Here is a 12,291-nt window from a genome sequence, read left to right as displayed (position 1 = left end):
ATCAATGAATTTCAGAGTTAAAGACAGAGAATTCATGTGAGGGAATTCTAGTCATTGAATAAGAGGACAACAGTCAACAGGGAAGAAATATGGAGAATATTGATGCTCATGAGGCTGAAATCTTGATTTTTTTTCTCCTGTTGAAAATACAGAATTTCCCATTTGTCATATATGGAAATAGGAACTGCAAACTTCAGGACCCGGGAATTTCACAATACAACTTGAGAAGTATTAACCAATACTTTCTTGGGCTCACTCATTGGCATACATTTTTTTAAACACTGACCTTCCTCTTTGATATGATTTTTTGTCCTCCAGCTTGAACAGCATCAGTTCAGCAGATGCAAAGAGATCGGGTGTCAAGAGCACTGGCTCAGAAGGAAGCGCCCCCATCAACAGTTCTGTCATCCCTGTTGACTACAAGAGTTTTAAAGCCACTTGGACTGAGGTGGTGCACATCAATCGGGAGAGATGGAGGGCCAAGGTGCCCAAAGGTAACATGCCACTGGGAAATCTTCCAGGAGATCTGTCCAAACCCACTTAAAAAAACATACTTAAAGGTATTGCAAATGAAGCGCCATCTCAGGGTATCAATTCAAATGGCTAAATATTAGGATCCACCTCAGCGCATAATAGAATGAGGCTGACTGCCACGCCCCCACTTCGGCATGACCTTTGTGCTATTTGACTAAAGTCCTTTTTTTTTTTTTTTTTTTTTTTGTATAAAGATCCTACAGCGGATGGGTGTTGTTATTTCCTGGTTTCTTTGATACCAGCTTGTCATCTTGTCATTCTCATTTCATGTCATGTGACACAATGATGAGGCTTTCATTACTTCCTTTATCTAAGTAAAGCCTAGCCAATAGCCACCTCTGCCATCACGCTGGGCTAGGAGTTTTCATATCCTTGCATGCATTTTGATCCTCCTTTCATATTCTCAACTTCTCTTCAGTCCTTGCTTCATCTCAGGAGACTCAGATCTCCTGAGATGAAGCAAACTTGCAGGTAAAATTCACTGAGGCCAACATCAGAATTCAGATGAGAAAAGTCATGACTCTTGGTATTCTAAATAAAAGAGATTGAAACCCGTGTGCTTCTTGAAAGCTGACATCCATTTGCTCACACATGTATTCGTGTTTCTTGAGCATGTACTGCGTGATCCATACACACCGTATGCTCATCCTGTAGCCCAGGGAGGAACACATACCTGAGATAAAGGTACAATGCTGTGGCGCCAGATTCCAGGGAGAGACACAAACATCGATGGCTCCAGGAGCTCAGCGAGGGGGTTGATCCCAATGGGATTCGTGGAGGTGAGCGTTCGTCAACAGTCAGTGTCTGTTAACATCCACCAAGTGCCTCCTGCGTGCTGAGAGGACAGAGATGAGTATCAGACATCCCGGTCCTCAAACCTGAGGGTAGGGGGGCATTAGCACAGAGTTTCAAGGAAAGAAGTGGAATGCCAGCCACTGCAGCTTGTTCACAAAATCCTGTCCAAGTGGCTGCTCCTTTCAGGTGGGGCAAAAGGTTTAAGTGTATGGCACTTTTAAGGCATAATTGGGTCCTTATCATTTCAGGACAGATGTTGGACCCTGAGCTGCGGAGCCAACACCTCTTCCATATCTTAAGTGTAGCCTCTCACAGTCTATTCAGATGCTTTAAACATTTAAATTCTCCCTGCTGGCAGCCCATGCAAGCAGCAATGGCAGCTACTACATCACCTCAAAAGAAGCATGCTCTTATAATCAATTACACTCATTACATTTGAAAATCCAATTCCTGACAACACACAATCTAAAGAGGTACTTCGAAATAATTTGTTTGCCGTTATCTAGTTTACTTAAGTTACCTTCTGAAACTAATCACCGAGGGGAGCATTAGACGGCTGCTTTCCCAGCAGAAAACTGGCACTTCAAGAATGACAGATGAATAAACGCTAATAGTTAACAAAATGTCAGGTATGCCGATTGAGATATGACTAAGCTATTTTGGAGGTATAAAGGGACTTGTCCCTAAATCTGCTGGGGGTGTTTGGGAAGGCATCTTGTAGCCAGGACTTCAAGGATGCCTGAGGTTAGTCCTGCAGGAGGTGTTATATTTTAAAATGGGGAGCGAGGAGAAAGGAAGTGGACAGAGGCACAAAGCCTGGGTTATGTACGTTTTGTGGGAGGATGGTTTGAGTATCCAAAGCACATTTCAGTTAGTGGGGAAATGGAGAATTGAATCCCTGCTTGCACTGTGCTTTTTGGCAGATTCATGCAGATTCTTTGCGAAAATTACCTTCTGAGGATGATAATACACATCACAGAGTTGATGCAAAGAACAGAAATAAATCTGTAAAGCACTGAGAATGGAGCCTGTGTGTGGTTGGTGCCTGATAACTCATAGCTGTTATTTGAAAAAAATCGGAAAAGAAAGTTAGAGGCTTGGATGCAGAGTTAGGAAGATGGTGGTAAAAATACCAACCTATATCTAATACTCTGTAACAGTTTTAGCCGCCCAGTAATGCTGTTGACTAGTTCACTGGTGGTTAAGAGATTATCCTAAGCTGTTTTGCTCATTCTTCTTTTCTACCAGAAAACTATGATTTCAAGAAAGCCTGACCTGCATGGGGTACTTGAACATATGTTGGTATTAAATTGATTAGAATGAGATCCAAAGTCTTGGTTTTTTTAACCAACCTGATACAAAGCTGGCTGGACCAGAACCCATAGTTGTTAGAAAAAATTAAATCAGTATTTCTTAACAGCTCTCAGGGCTGAAAATCATTATTATTCCCAAATAAGATGCATAAGTATAATAATTTGCAAGTCTGATCAATATTGATCAATATTTAATGCCTTATAAACATTTTTTGTGTTTAGATTATAATGCTGAAATACATACATATATATATATATATATATATATATATATATATATATTTCACTTTTACTTTTAATCTTTCCAGCCAGACATTGATGAAATGTATAAGTAAAAATTTTCCCCATAAATTGGGATCATAGCATAATATTGTTCTGTATTTTGTTTTACTATTTTTATTTTAAGCATTTTATCTTGATACTGAAAATTCTTGAAAGTATGCTTCAAATGGCTACATTGTATGTAGTAGTTAGTATTCCTTTATTTCTGCACATTTTGGTTTTCAGTTCTTCATTATTGTATATAACAGGTATAAACATACAAGGTCAAAAGTCTTTGGGCCAACCTCTGATTATTTATTTAGGATAAATTTCTAGATGTGGAATTCCTCTGTCAAAGTAGATGAAAAACTATAAAGCTCTTGATGTATATTATTAAATTTCTTTCTATAAAGTTGTCTTTTTTTAATGTCTTCCAATAGAAGTAGAAGGTATTTCATTGTGTTTTTGCCCCCTTCATTTTTTCCATTAGGATGTTTATATTTTTATTATTGATTCATAGTAGCTCTTTATATATAAAAGATAGTTAATCTTCAGTTGACAAAATATCTTGCAATTTCTGCCCTATCTAGTTTATCATATGACTTTTAATTTTATGTTCTTTTTTTGGATAAGTATAGTCACCATCTGTCAACATACAACATTATTACAGTATTATTATTTTTGAAGATTTTATTTATTCATGACAGACACAGAGAGAGAGAAAGAGGCAGAGACACAGGCAGAGGGAGAAGCTGGCTCCACACAGGGAGCCCGATGCAGGACTTGATCCCAGGTCTCCAGGATCACACCCCGGGCCAAAGGAAGTACTAAACTACTGGGCCACCAGGGCTGCCCTATTACAATATTATTGAGTATATTTCCTATACTGTAGTTTTCATCTCTGTGACTTACTTATTTTGTAACTGGAAGTTTGTACCTTTTAATCCTCTTTATCTATTTGCCCATAACCCTACTCACTAGCTAGCTTTGTAAATGGTCTCTTTAAATATATCTTATTTTTCTTTTACCAGAGATCACCTTTACATTTTTATTGACTTATGTGTCAATCAACAAAAATATGAAACGGTATATAATGCCACTCCTTTGCAAATGCTGAGACATTTATTGTATTTTTATTTATCTCCTCCATAATCACTGTTTTTGTTGAAATACCATGAGATTTTTAATCTAGATGATTAGAAGTAAATTGTTATTTTTATAATTAACCTTAATATTATTTTTAATATTTGCTTCAAGTTTTATATCTAGCTTAACAACAGTTATTTTTATTTGACACTAAGAGTTACCAGTTTTATTGCACATCATTTATATATTTTCCTCATTCTTGAGTTTCTTTTTCTTTTTTTTTTTCCATTCTTGAGTTTCTAATACTCATTGAGTTTTGTGGTCAGCTGGAGCACTTCTTGGCTTCCATTTTTAGAAAGATCTTGTGTGAACATCTTCTGAGTCTTTAGATATCTAGAAGTATTTTTGTTATTATTTTCATATATGACTAAGAGTTAACTATTCAAAATTCATATAGTATTTTGGTTGCTTGTTTTTCTGTTAGTATCTCTCCTTTTCTTTCCCTCTAGTTTCCCCCTAAATATGTTATCCTTGGAACAATTATCTATATCCGTAGATAATGTAAGTAGGCAATTCAGAAAATTATATCAAGGGATAACTAGTTCAATATCATTTTTAATCAAGAGACTATAAGCCATTATTCAGAAAAGGAAAATGAATGAAGCAAATCAATGCACTTCTCTCAGAATGCATAGACATTCAGTGTGGGATAGAACCAGCTCTCAGGAGGAATGAGATTTATGGATCATGAGGGCTCTACTCTGCTTTTCTCTACCATAATACATTAGCTTCTTGTTGGGGCCAATTTTATAGTGAGTCAAATTACCACAGATAGTCTGAAATAGGAAGCAGAAGGAATGGAGTTGCACTATGACATTTGCTTTCTGCTAGTCTAGAAGCCGACAAATGCCACAGATCCTAAACCTAAGAGCTGAACAGTTAATTCTAAATATGTTATCCTTGGAACAAATTAATTGCATGCTTGCCTACTTTTTCTCTTCGTAGGAAAGATTTCTGTATACTAATAATTTCATCCTGAAAATATACGGGAATCTGAGTACAGTGGCACAAACATACCTCATCTCTATTTTTTTTCTTATTTATACGTTTGCTTGTTTTTTCCATACCTGTTTTGAGTAATATCACTGTGTACTGATGGCTGGTCACATTAATACCAGATATTTCAAAAAAAAAAACTAGATATTTCAAAGAATCAAGGAGAGATGGAAGTAGAGTAATTGAAGAACATTGCAGAGCCACCTGCTGGAACACAGTTGGTGTAGTGAAAGGAGTCATACAGTGGGGCAGGCTCACCTAGGGTCTGATTATGATGTCGTAAGAGCTACCATTCATTAATTCAAACATTAATTGCCTATTGCCTGCTGTCAGCAGTAGTTCAGCAAAAACAGACTTGTTTTTTAAAATGTACCTCCTCCCAGGTTTTTTTTTTTTTGCTAGACTTTCCATAGAAAATTGTTCTGACTCAGTTGTCAAATGAATTTTTCTTGCCCAGATAGTATTTTATGCTCTTCTGTAACAAACCATAATTTAATACCTTCAGTTTTTATCAGTTACTTTTGACTTGTGGATATTTTGAATGTTGAAAGTTTGCCACGGCTTCAGTGGGGATTCTGTGAGGGGACCATGAATTAGTTAACCTGATACCTGAGTATGACTGAAAATGCTCTTCCTCCTCACTTTTCCTCTCTGTGTAGTGAGTACAGCCATCTTTTTACTCACTTGTATTGGTAGTTAAGAAAGCCAACATTTGTCAGATGGCTAAGTCTTCCAGGATAGAATTTGCATACTTTCTGTATTTTACACAGAAAATTACAGGTGATGGAAGATGTACAAGTCAGGTTCATTGGCAAATAGGGTGACTCATACCCCTTGTGCACATTTTATTTTAGTTAACCAATTCTCCATGAGTATCTGCTATGTGTTGGGTACTGTACCAAGCTGGAATTGGTACATTACTGGAATCCAGTAATGGAAATGACATTTGACCTCTGTCTTCAGGACACTATGGGAGGATGAAAGAAAGTCTGGGTGAACATTCCAGGGGGCCATTCTGTGACCCTGAAGTCTACTGAGAATGCCATCTCAACATTTGCAAGGGCATTCTCTTACTCTCTAGTTGTACCTTTCTGTAGAAGTCAGAAGACATATTATATTCTATATGTGCATAATTATGTTATTTTGTAAAGAAATCTTTCCTTACCTTTTCATTGTAAAGTATAAACACACCCTGTTGGGAAGCAGAATGTCAGGAAATTTTGAATGGCAAACATTTAAAATTTAAATCAGCTCTTGTCAATGCTGATTGCATGTTAGAATCATCTGGAGAGCTTTTAAAATATCCCATCCTTGTCCCTCTCCCTCCAGAATATGATTTAATGTGAATAGGGTGAGGCCAGGGCATTGAGTTGGATGGATTGGATAGATGATCAATGAAAAGATTAATGAAAACTTCATAGTATATTAAAGAGGACATTTGAGCCAGGCAAGTGTAGGGGCAGGAAAAGCAAAATGAAGCCAGAGATCACAGACATCCACAAAATACAATGCCGTAAAATGCTATGAACATGTGAACTGGATCAGATTTGGGCTTTGTGCTCTTAAGCAGTTAAAACAAGGGGAAACATAACCACTCGGGTGCCTATTAGATTAAAAACAAACTTGTTGTCTATGAAGGCTAGCTTTTTCAGGAACAAGACTATCCAAGGAAAATGAAGAGGACCCTTGATAATGAGGTGTAGGATATTTTTAACATATGTAGAGAAAAAAAAATGCAGTAATGCTTTTTATAATGGATGCCACAATCTGGAAGGCCTTTTGAATCCGTTGGATGCTAAGCAGAGCGAGTCTCTCCCCTAAGGGAGGATTGGCTTCTGTTAGGTGTGTGTTATTTCCTACAACCCAGCACCACTTCATTGCCTCCAAGGCCCTGCAAGGTCTCAACTCTGCATGTCCTTGGTTGTTTGACCACGTCATCTGTCACCAAACTCTTCTAGATCTATGTTAGCCATACTGACTAACTTAGTATCTCTTGAACATACCAAGCTCATTCCTACCTCATGGCCTTGACATTTTTTATTTTCTTTGCCTGGAATGTGATTTTCCCTGATTATTTCATGGCCAGCAATTCATCATTAAGAATTTGTCAAATAGCATTTTATTTACCTCCTGATCTAATGCCACCTCCTTCTCTTATACTGTTCCATCATATTACTTTGCTTTACCTTTTTGGCAAACTCCTTTTTACCACCTGAAATTATCTTAGTGACTTGCTTACTTAATTATGATCTTTTCTGTTCCATTAAATCTTGCTTGCTGCTATAATCCCAGTGCCTAAAATGGTGCTTGACACTGTCACTTCTCAATAGATATTAGTTGAATGAATGAAACAATCTTGTCATGAATGCTTGACCATATGCAACTACCCTATGTTTTTGGTGAAACACAGAGCCAGACCGTTTCACAGTAAACAGAATTAGAAACGAGGCTGACATTCTCTCATTAAAGGGGAAGACTAGGGTATCTGCCCAAACTAAAGACTACCTCTAAAAAAACAGCAACAACAACAACAACAACAACAACAAAAAGACTACCTCTAATCTTGTGGACAGTTTGAAGACCATGCTTTTTGTAAGGCTTGATTATCCTCTTCTTACTTTTAAATTCATAAACACTGACCTGAAACTGTGTTATTCTAGTGGCAATTATTTTTCCTGTCTTTCTGTTTTGCTATCAATTGTCTATGTTTAAACTCCAGATCCTAAGCAGATATCCATGAAACTCCAATTTCTACTGGGGTCATGGAAGGGTTTTGTAATGTTCCAGAGCCTTGATTTCACATTTGTAAAATAGAGCTAAAATGAAAGTAGCTACTGCCTAAGGCTGTTTTGGGAATGAAAAGAAGTAATCCTTGAAAAGCACTTAGTGTAATACCTGGCATAGAGGACACACTCAAGAGAAGTTATTGATGATAAACATTGAAAATGCCAATTGTTATATTGGTTTATTAATTATTATGATCCTTATTATTACTTTCTCCCTGCTCCTTTTTCTCACCCACTATTTTCAGAAATGACATCACCATGAACCTATATTATTGGTTTCCTGAATATACACACTAACCTGACTTGAATTAATCAAAAATAGATCCCAAACACTCAGTGCAAATACTTGTTTTTGTTTGAAGAGGCAATTCTCCTAATAGCGTGACCTCCTTTCATCTTTTCTGTGTCTTTCCTGACTTGCCATGGATACAGAGGAGAAGGCCAAGAAGGAGGCAGAGGAAAAAGCTCGCCTGGCTGCAGAGGAGAAGCAAAAGGAAATGGAAGCCAAAAGCCAGGCTGAAGAGGGTGCGGCTGGCAAAACCGAAAAAAAGACATCTGGAGAAGCTAAGAATCAAGTTAACGGAACACGCACAAACAAAAGTGACAACCCTCGTGGGAAGAATTCCAAATCTGAGAAGTCCTCAGGAGAAAAACAACAGAATGGTGAGTACAGTTTCACTGGTGGAACTCTTTCATTGGGATGTCAATGACTTAATGAACGAAAACTGGCAAATAACGGCACCTATGTGGTTGGCTCTCTGAGCCAGGTGTGTCTGGTCTTCCCAGCTGCTGCTGATCACACCTCACTGGGCCCTGGGCCCCATGAGGATCCCATCAGATGAAGCCAGAGACTGGCTTAGGCCATTCCCTTTGGGGAGACTTGGAGCTTCTAAGCCTTTCCCAACCATTCTGGAGACTCTAGCCAGTGCCTGCCTAGCCATTGAGGAGGTAACTCATAACTATCTCAGCATTTTCCTGAGTGCTCACTGCCCAGATGGGTGGATGGAAAGTCCATCTGATGTGGGTACTATCCCTCTAGCAGGCAGGGCTGGGGCTTAGGTCTATCTAGGGTCTATTCCAGTAGAATGTGTCTGTATGTCTGTAGGTAAAAAAGTATATACATTATGGTGACCACCTTATCCCATTTGCTTGGTACTGGGGAATTTCCTGGCATCCAGAGTTTCAGATTTTAAAGCCAAAAAAGTACCAGGCAAACCAGATTGATCTGGTCACCACCTTGTGCCTTGTGCTTGGCACTGAGTATTTAAAAATGGAAAGGCCAGGACACCTGGGTGGCTCAGTGTTGAGTGTCTGTGTTTGGCTCAGGTCATGATCCCCGGGTCCTGGGATTGAGTCCCACATCAGGTTCCCTGCCCCCCTGCAGGGAACCTGCTTCTCCCTCTGCCTATGTCTCTGCCCCTCTCTCTGTCTCTCATGAATAAGTAAAATCTTAAAAAAAAAAAAGAAAAAGAAAAAAAGAAATGCAAAGGCCACAGGAAGTCCACAATCTCAGAGAGAACATAGACAGCCTTGGAAATAATTCTGAGCAAATAAAAGTCATGGCATGGCAGCTAAAATGATCAAGGATCATGTAAAAAAAAAAGGACATTAGCTTTGTTGCTCTGGGGCTCCTGGAATGGAGAAATGTCAAAGAAAGCTTCAGGAAGTGGTGGTGCCTGAACTGTGTTTTAAATACTGAACTTTGCCAGTCAGATAGGGGACAGGGCCTTCTTCACCAGAGGAAACGAGATGAGCTAAGGCAAAAGGGCATGGGATTGGCCACCTTGTTTAGGGAAGAGCAGGAAGGCCAGAGTCTCTGGAGCCTTCAAGTGCCAAATTGTGGCAAGGTAGTTTTGCAGTTCGATAGACCTGAATCCAAGTCACAGCTGTGCCTTTCACTTCCTGGTGGCCTTGGCCAGGTTCCTTAACTTTCTAGTGGCTCCGTAAAATGTGTATAATAATTCCTGTTCACAGCAGGGCCACTGTGAGCCTCCAGTAATGAGAATGATAGCAGAAACTATGACAACGGTAGAATAACTAGCATCTATTGACTATACACCAGATGCTGCTCTAAGTCCTCTCTTTACAGGTTTGTTCTCTTATCCACCTGGTAGGCCACACTGTAGCTGTTATGTATGTTACCCAGCCTGAGTGAATGAGGAATATGTAGAAGGTGCTTAGCATAACACTCTCCAATTATTTTTACAATGAACATACAGAACATATAGAATCCAGAAACAATATTTTAATACATATGATAATATTAAGAGCTCCTATCATGTTCCAAGGGCTTTGCATAAATTCCCTCATGTGACGCCATGAGCACCCTAGGAAATTGAGAAGGCCTTCTTCCACTCTGTGCTGCACCTCAACAGCCTGGTTCTGGAGACTGCTCCTAACTGGTTTGCTTTGCATTCAGGTGCATCATTGTCCAGAAAATATGTTCAGTTTTATAAGAATTATGATATACCTGTTGCTGTTAGAGGGCAGTGCAGAAGATCCCTTCTCATCCCCTCCCGAGTTCAGAACCTCCTGAGCTCTCTCAGAGAGAGATACAGTATCAGAAAGTCCGTGATCAAAATATTAGCTCTACTGCAACTGGAGTTGGATTGGAAAATGGGACTCGGTCTGCTGAGCACATAGGCTACTTCATCCATCAGCCTTGAACTGAGCTTAACCAACCAGACACTGGCAGAGCAGGCAGGCCTAGGAACTGCCACCTCTTTCCCACCCCAGCACCCCAGCACCCCAGCACCCTGGCAGGCTGCTCGTGGAGTGACAGAAAAGGTGTGTCTTGTGGAAAACACATCTCAAAGGGGTTTGGGAACCAGAGAATTGGGTGGCTGAGCTGAAGCTATGCATTCTCAAACTCCTCCTTCTAGATGAGTATCTCCTTCTCAGAGAAGGAGTATTGAAGGGCTCCTGAGAGGGGCAAGATGTGGTTTCTTCCCTACTTTTTTTTTTCTTTTAGAAAAGTGGGTTAAAATGTCTTCCTTTAACAATAACATTTATTGAATGCATAATATGTGCCAGATGTTGTACATGAGATTTTTACCTACACTAAGTCATATAAAAAATGCTAACAGCTCTGTGAGGTAGATATATCATTCCCATTTTGCAGATGAGGAAACAGAGATTCAGGTTAAATCACTTGCTTAAGGTCAAGCAACCACTAAGTAGAGATTTCAAGTCAAATTTAGGTCCAAGTCCAAATTCTGTATTTCATAATCAGCATATCCCTACTGTTTGCAAGTTTTGGCATTATTGGGGAGACTAGGAAATCAGAAGAATATTGAGGCTCAGCTGAGGTCCACAATAAGTTTATAATCTATTCCAGGGTTTGGCGTACTTTTTCTGTAAAGGACAAGATAGTAAATATTGTAGATTTGGGGAGCCATGCAATCTCTGTTGCAACTGCTGAACAGTTATGTTTGAGTGTAAAAGCAGCCACAGATAATATAAACAAACAATATATTATATATAATATAAACAAAGGATATAAACAAAGGAGCATGGCTGTATTCCAATACAACTTTATGAAAATTCAAGTGTGAATTCTATATAATTTTCAACTGTCATTAAATATTCTCCTTTTTCAACTATTTAATAATATAAAAACTATTCTTAGTTTGTGGGCCATATAATATCAGGCAATGGGGCCATGTTACCAACCCCTGGTCTGCTGAGGGAGAGAAACCAATGAACAAAAACATGCCAATCATAGAGAAAGTTATGAATTCTATGCAATGAGTATAAACAAATACCCAGAGAGGGTAGAGGTGGCAGTAATCTATTTTGAAGACCATTAGAGAGAGACCCTGAAAGAGACAAATAGGAGACCAAATTTTCAACCAGGCTGGGTTGATTTCACAACTGTTTATTTCCCAAAGTAATCAACAGTCTACCATTTCCCTTAAAAATTAAGTATTAAATGAGACATGGGAAAAGAAGTCAATTTTGAGCAATAATAAGAAAAGCTAATGGTGGTTCGGGACTGTGTTACAGCAGCCTAATTAAAATGATTTATAACTGTGCAGAAAGGCTCTTTTGTTTCCTCTGTTTATTGAATAACAGCTCACATCAGCCATTACTCCATATACAACCCATGGGAAATTACCTAATGGATTCTGTTCAAGGAACATCATCAAACAAATATGTGTCACTTTCCCATAATCCTTCTTTGTGGTCACCCAAGATATTTCCGGGATAGAACCAGAGAACATTGGTTAAGTGGGGTTCTAGAGGTGTTCTCATCAGCATCTATGAGATCCCTTAAGCTTTGGTTTCCAACAAGGTACTTCCTTTCTCAACCTCCCCAACCCTGACTGAGGAAAAAGCAGGTTGCCACAGGCTGCTGCCTAGAATCCAGCAAATTGAACCCTCCTATGATTTCTGGAAGACGTCCTGATCTTGATGCAGCTGTACATAAAGCTCCAGTCCATGGAAACCTTGAAGGTGTA

At 39.0% G+C, this 12,291-nt stretch overlaps 1 protein-coding gene across 6 annotated transcripts in view; it reads left to right on the top strand.

The window, feature by feature from the left end:
* Positions 1–12,291, top strand: part of PDE1C (phosphodiesterase 1C) — a 488,089-nt gene that overhangs the window by 422,876 nt on the left and 52,922 nt on the right. For all 6 annotated transcript variants that reach the window (XM_055314667.1, XM_055314669.1, XM_055314672.1 and 3 more), the window contains 2 exons: positions 319–494; positions 8,264–8,494. In XM_055314667.1, the coding sequence (XP_055170642.1) occupies positions 319–494; positions 8,264–8,494 (407 nt within the window). The remainder of the gene's footprint in view (positions 1–318; positions 495–8,263; positions 8,495–12,291) is intronic.

Source organism: Nyctereutes procyonoides, unplaced genomic scaffold, assembly GCF_905146905.1.
Source record: "Nyctereutes procyonoides isolate TBG_1078 unplaced genomic scaffold, NYPRO_anot_genome, whole genome shotgun sequence".
In the NCBI taxonomy this organism is placed as follows: Eukaryota; Metazoa; Chordata; class Mammalia; order Carnivora; family Canidae; genus Nyctereutes; species Nyctereutes procyonoides.
This window is presented reverse-complemented; position numbering and strand designations above follow the sequence as displayed.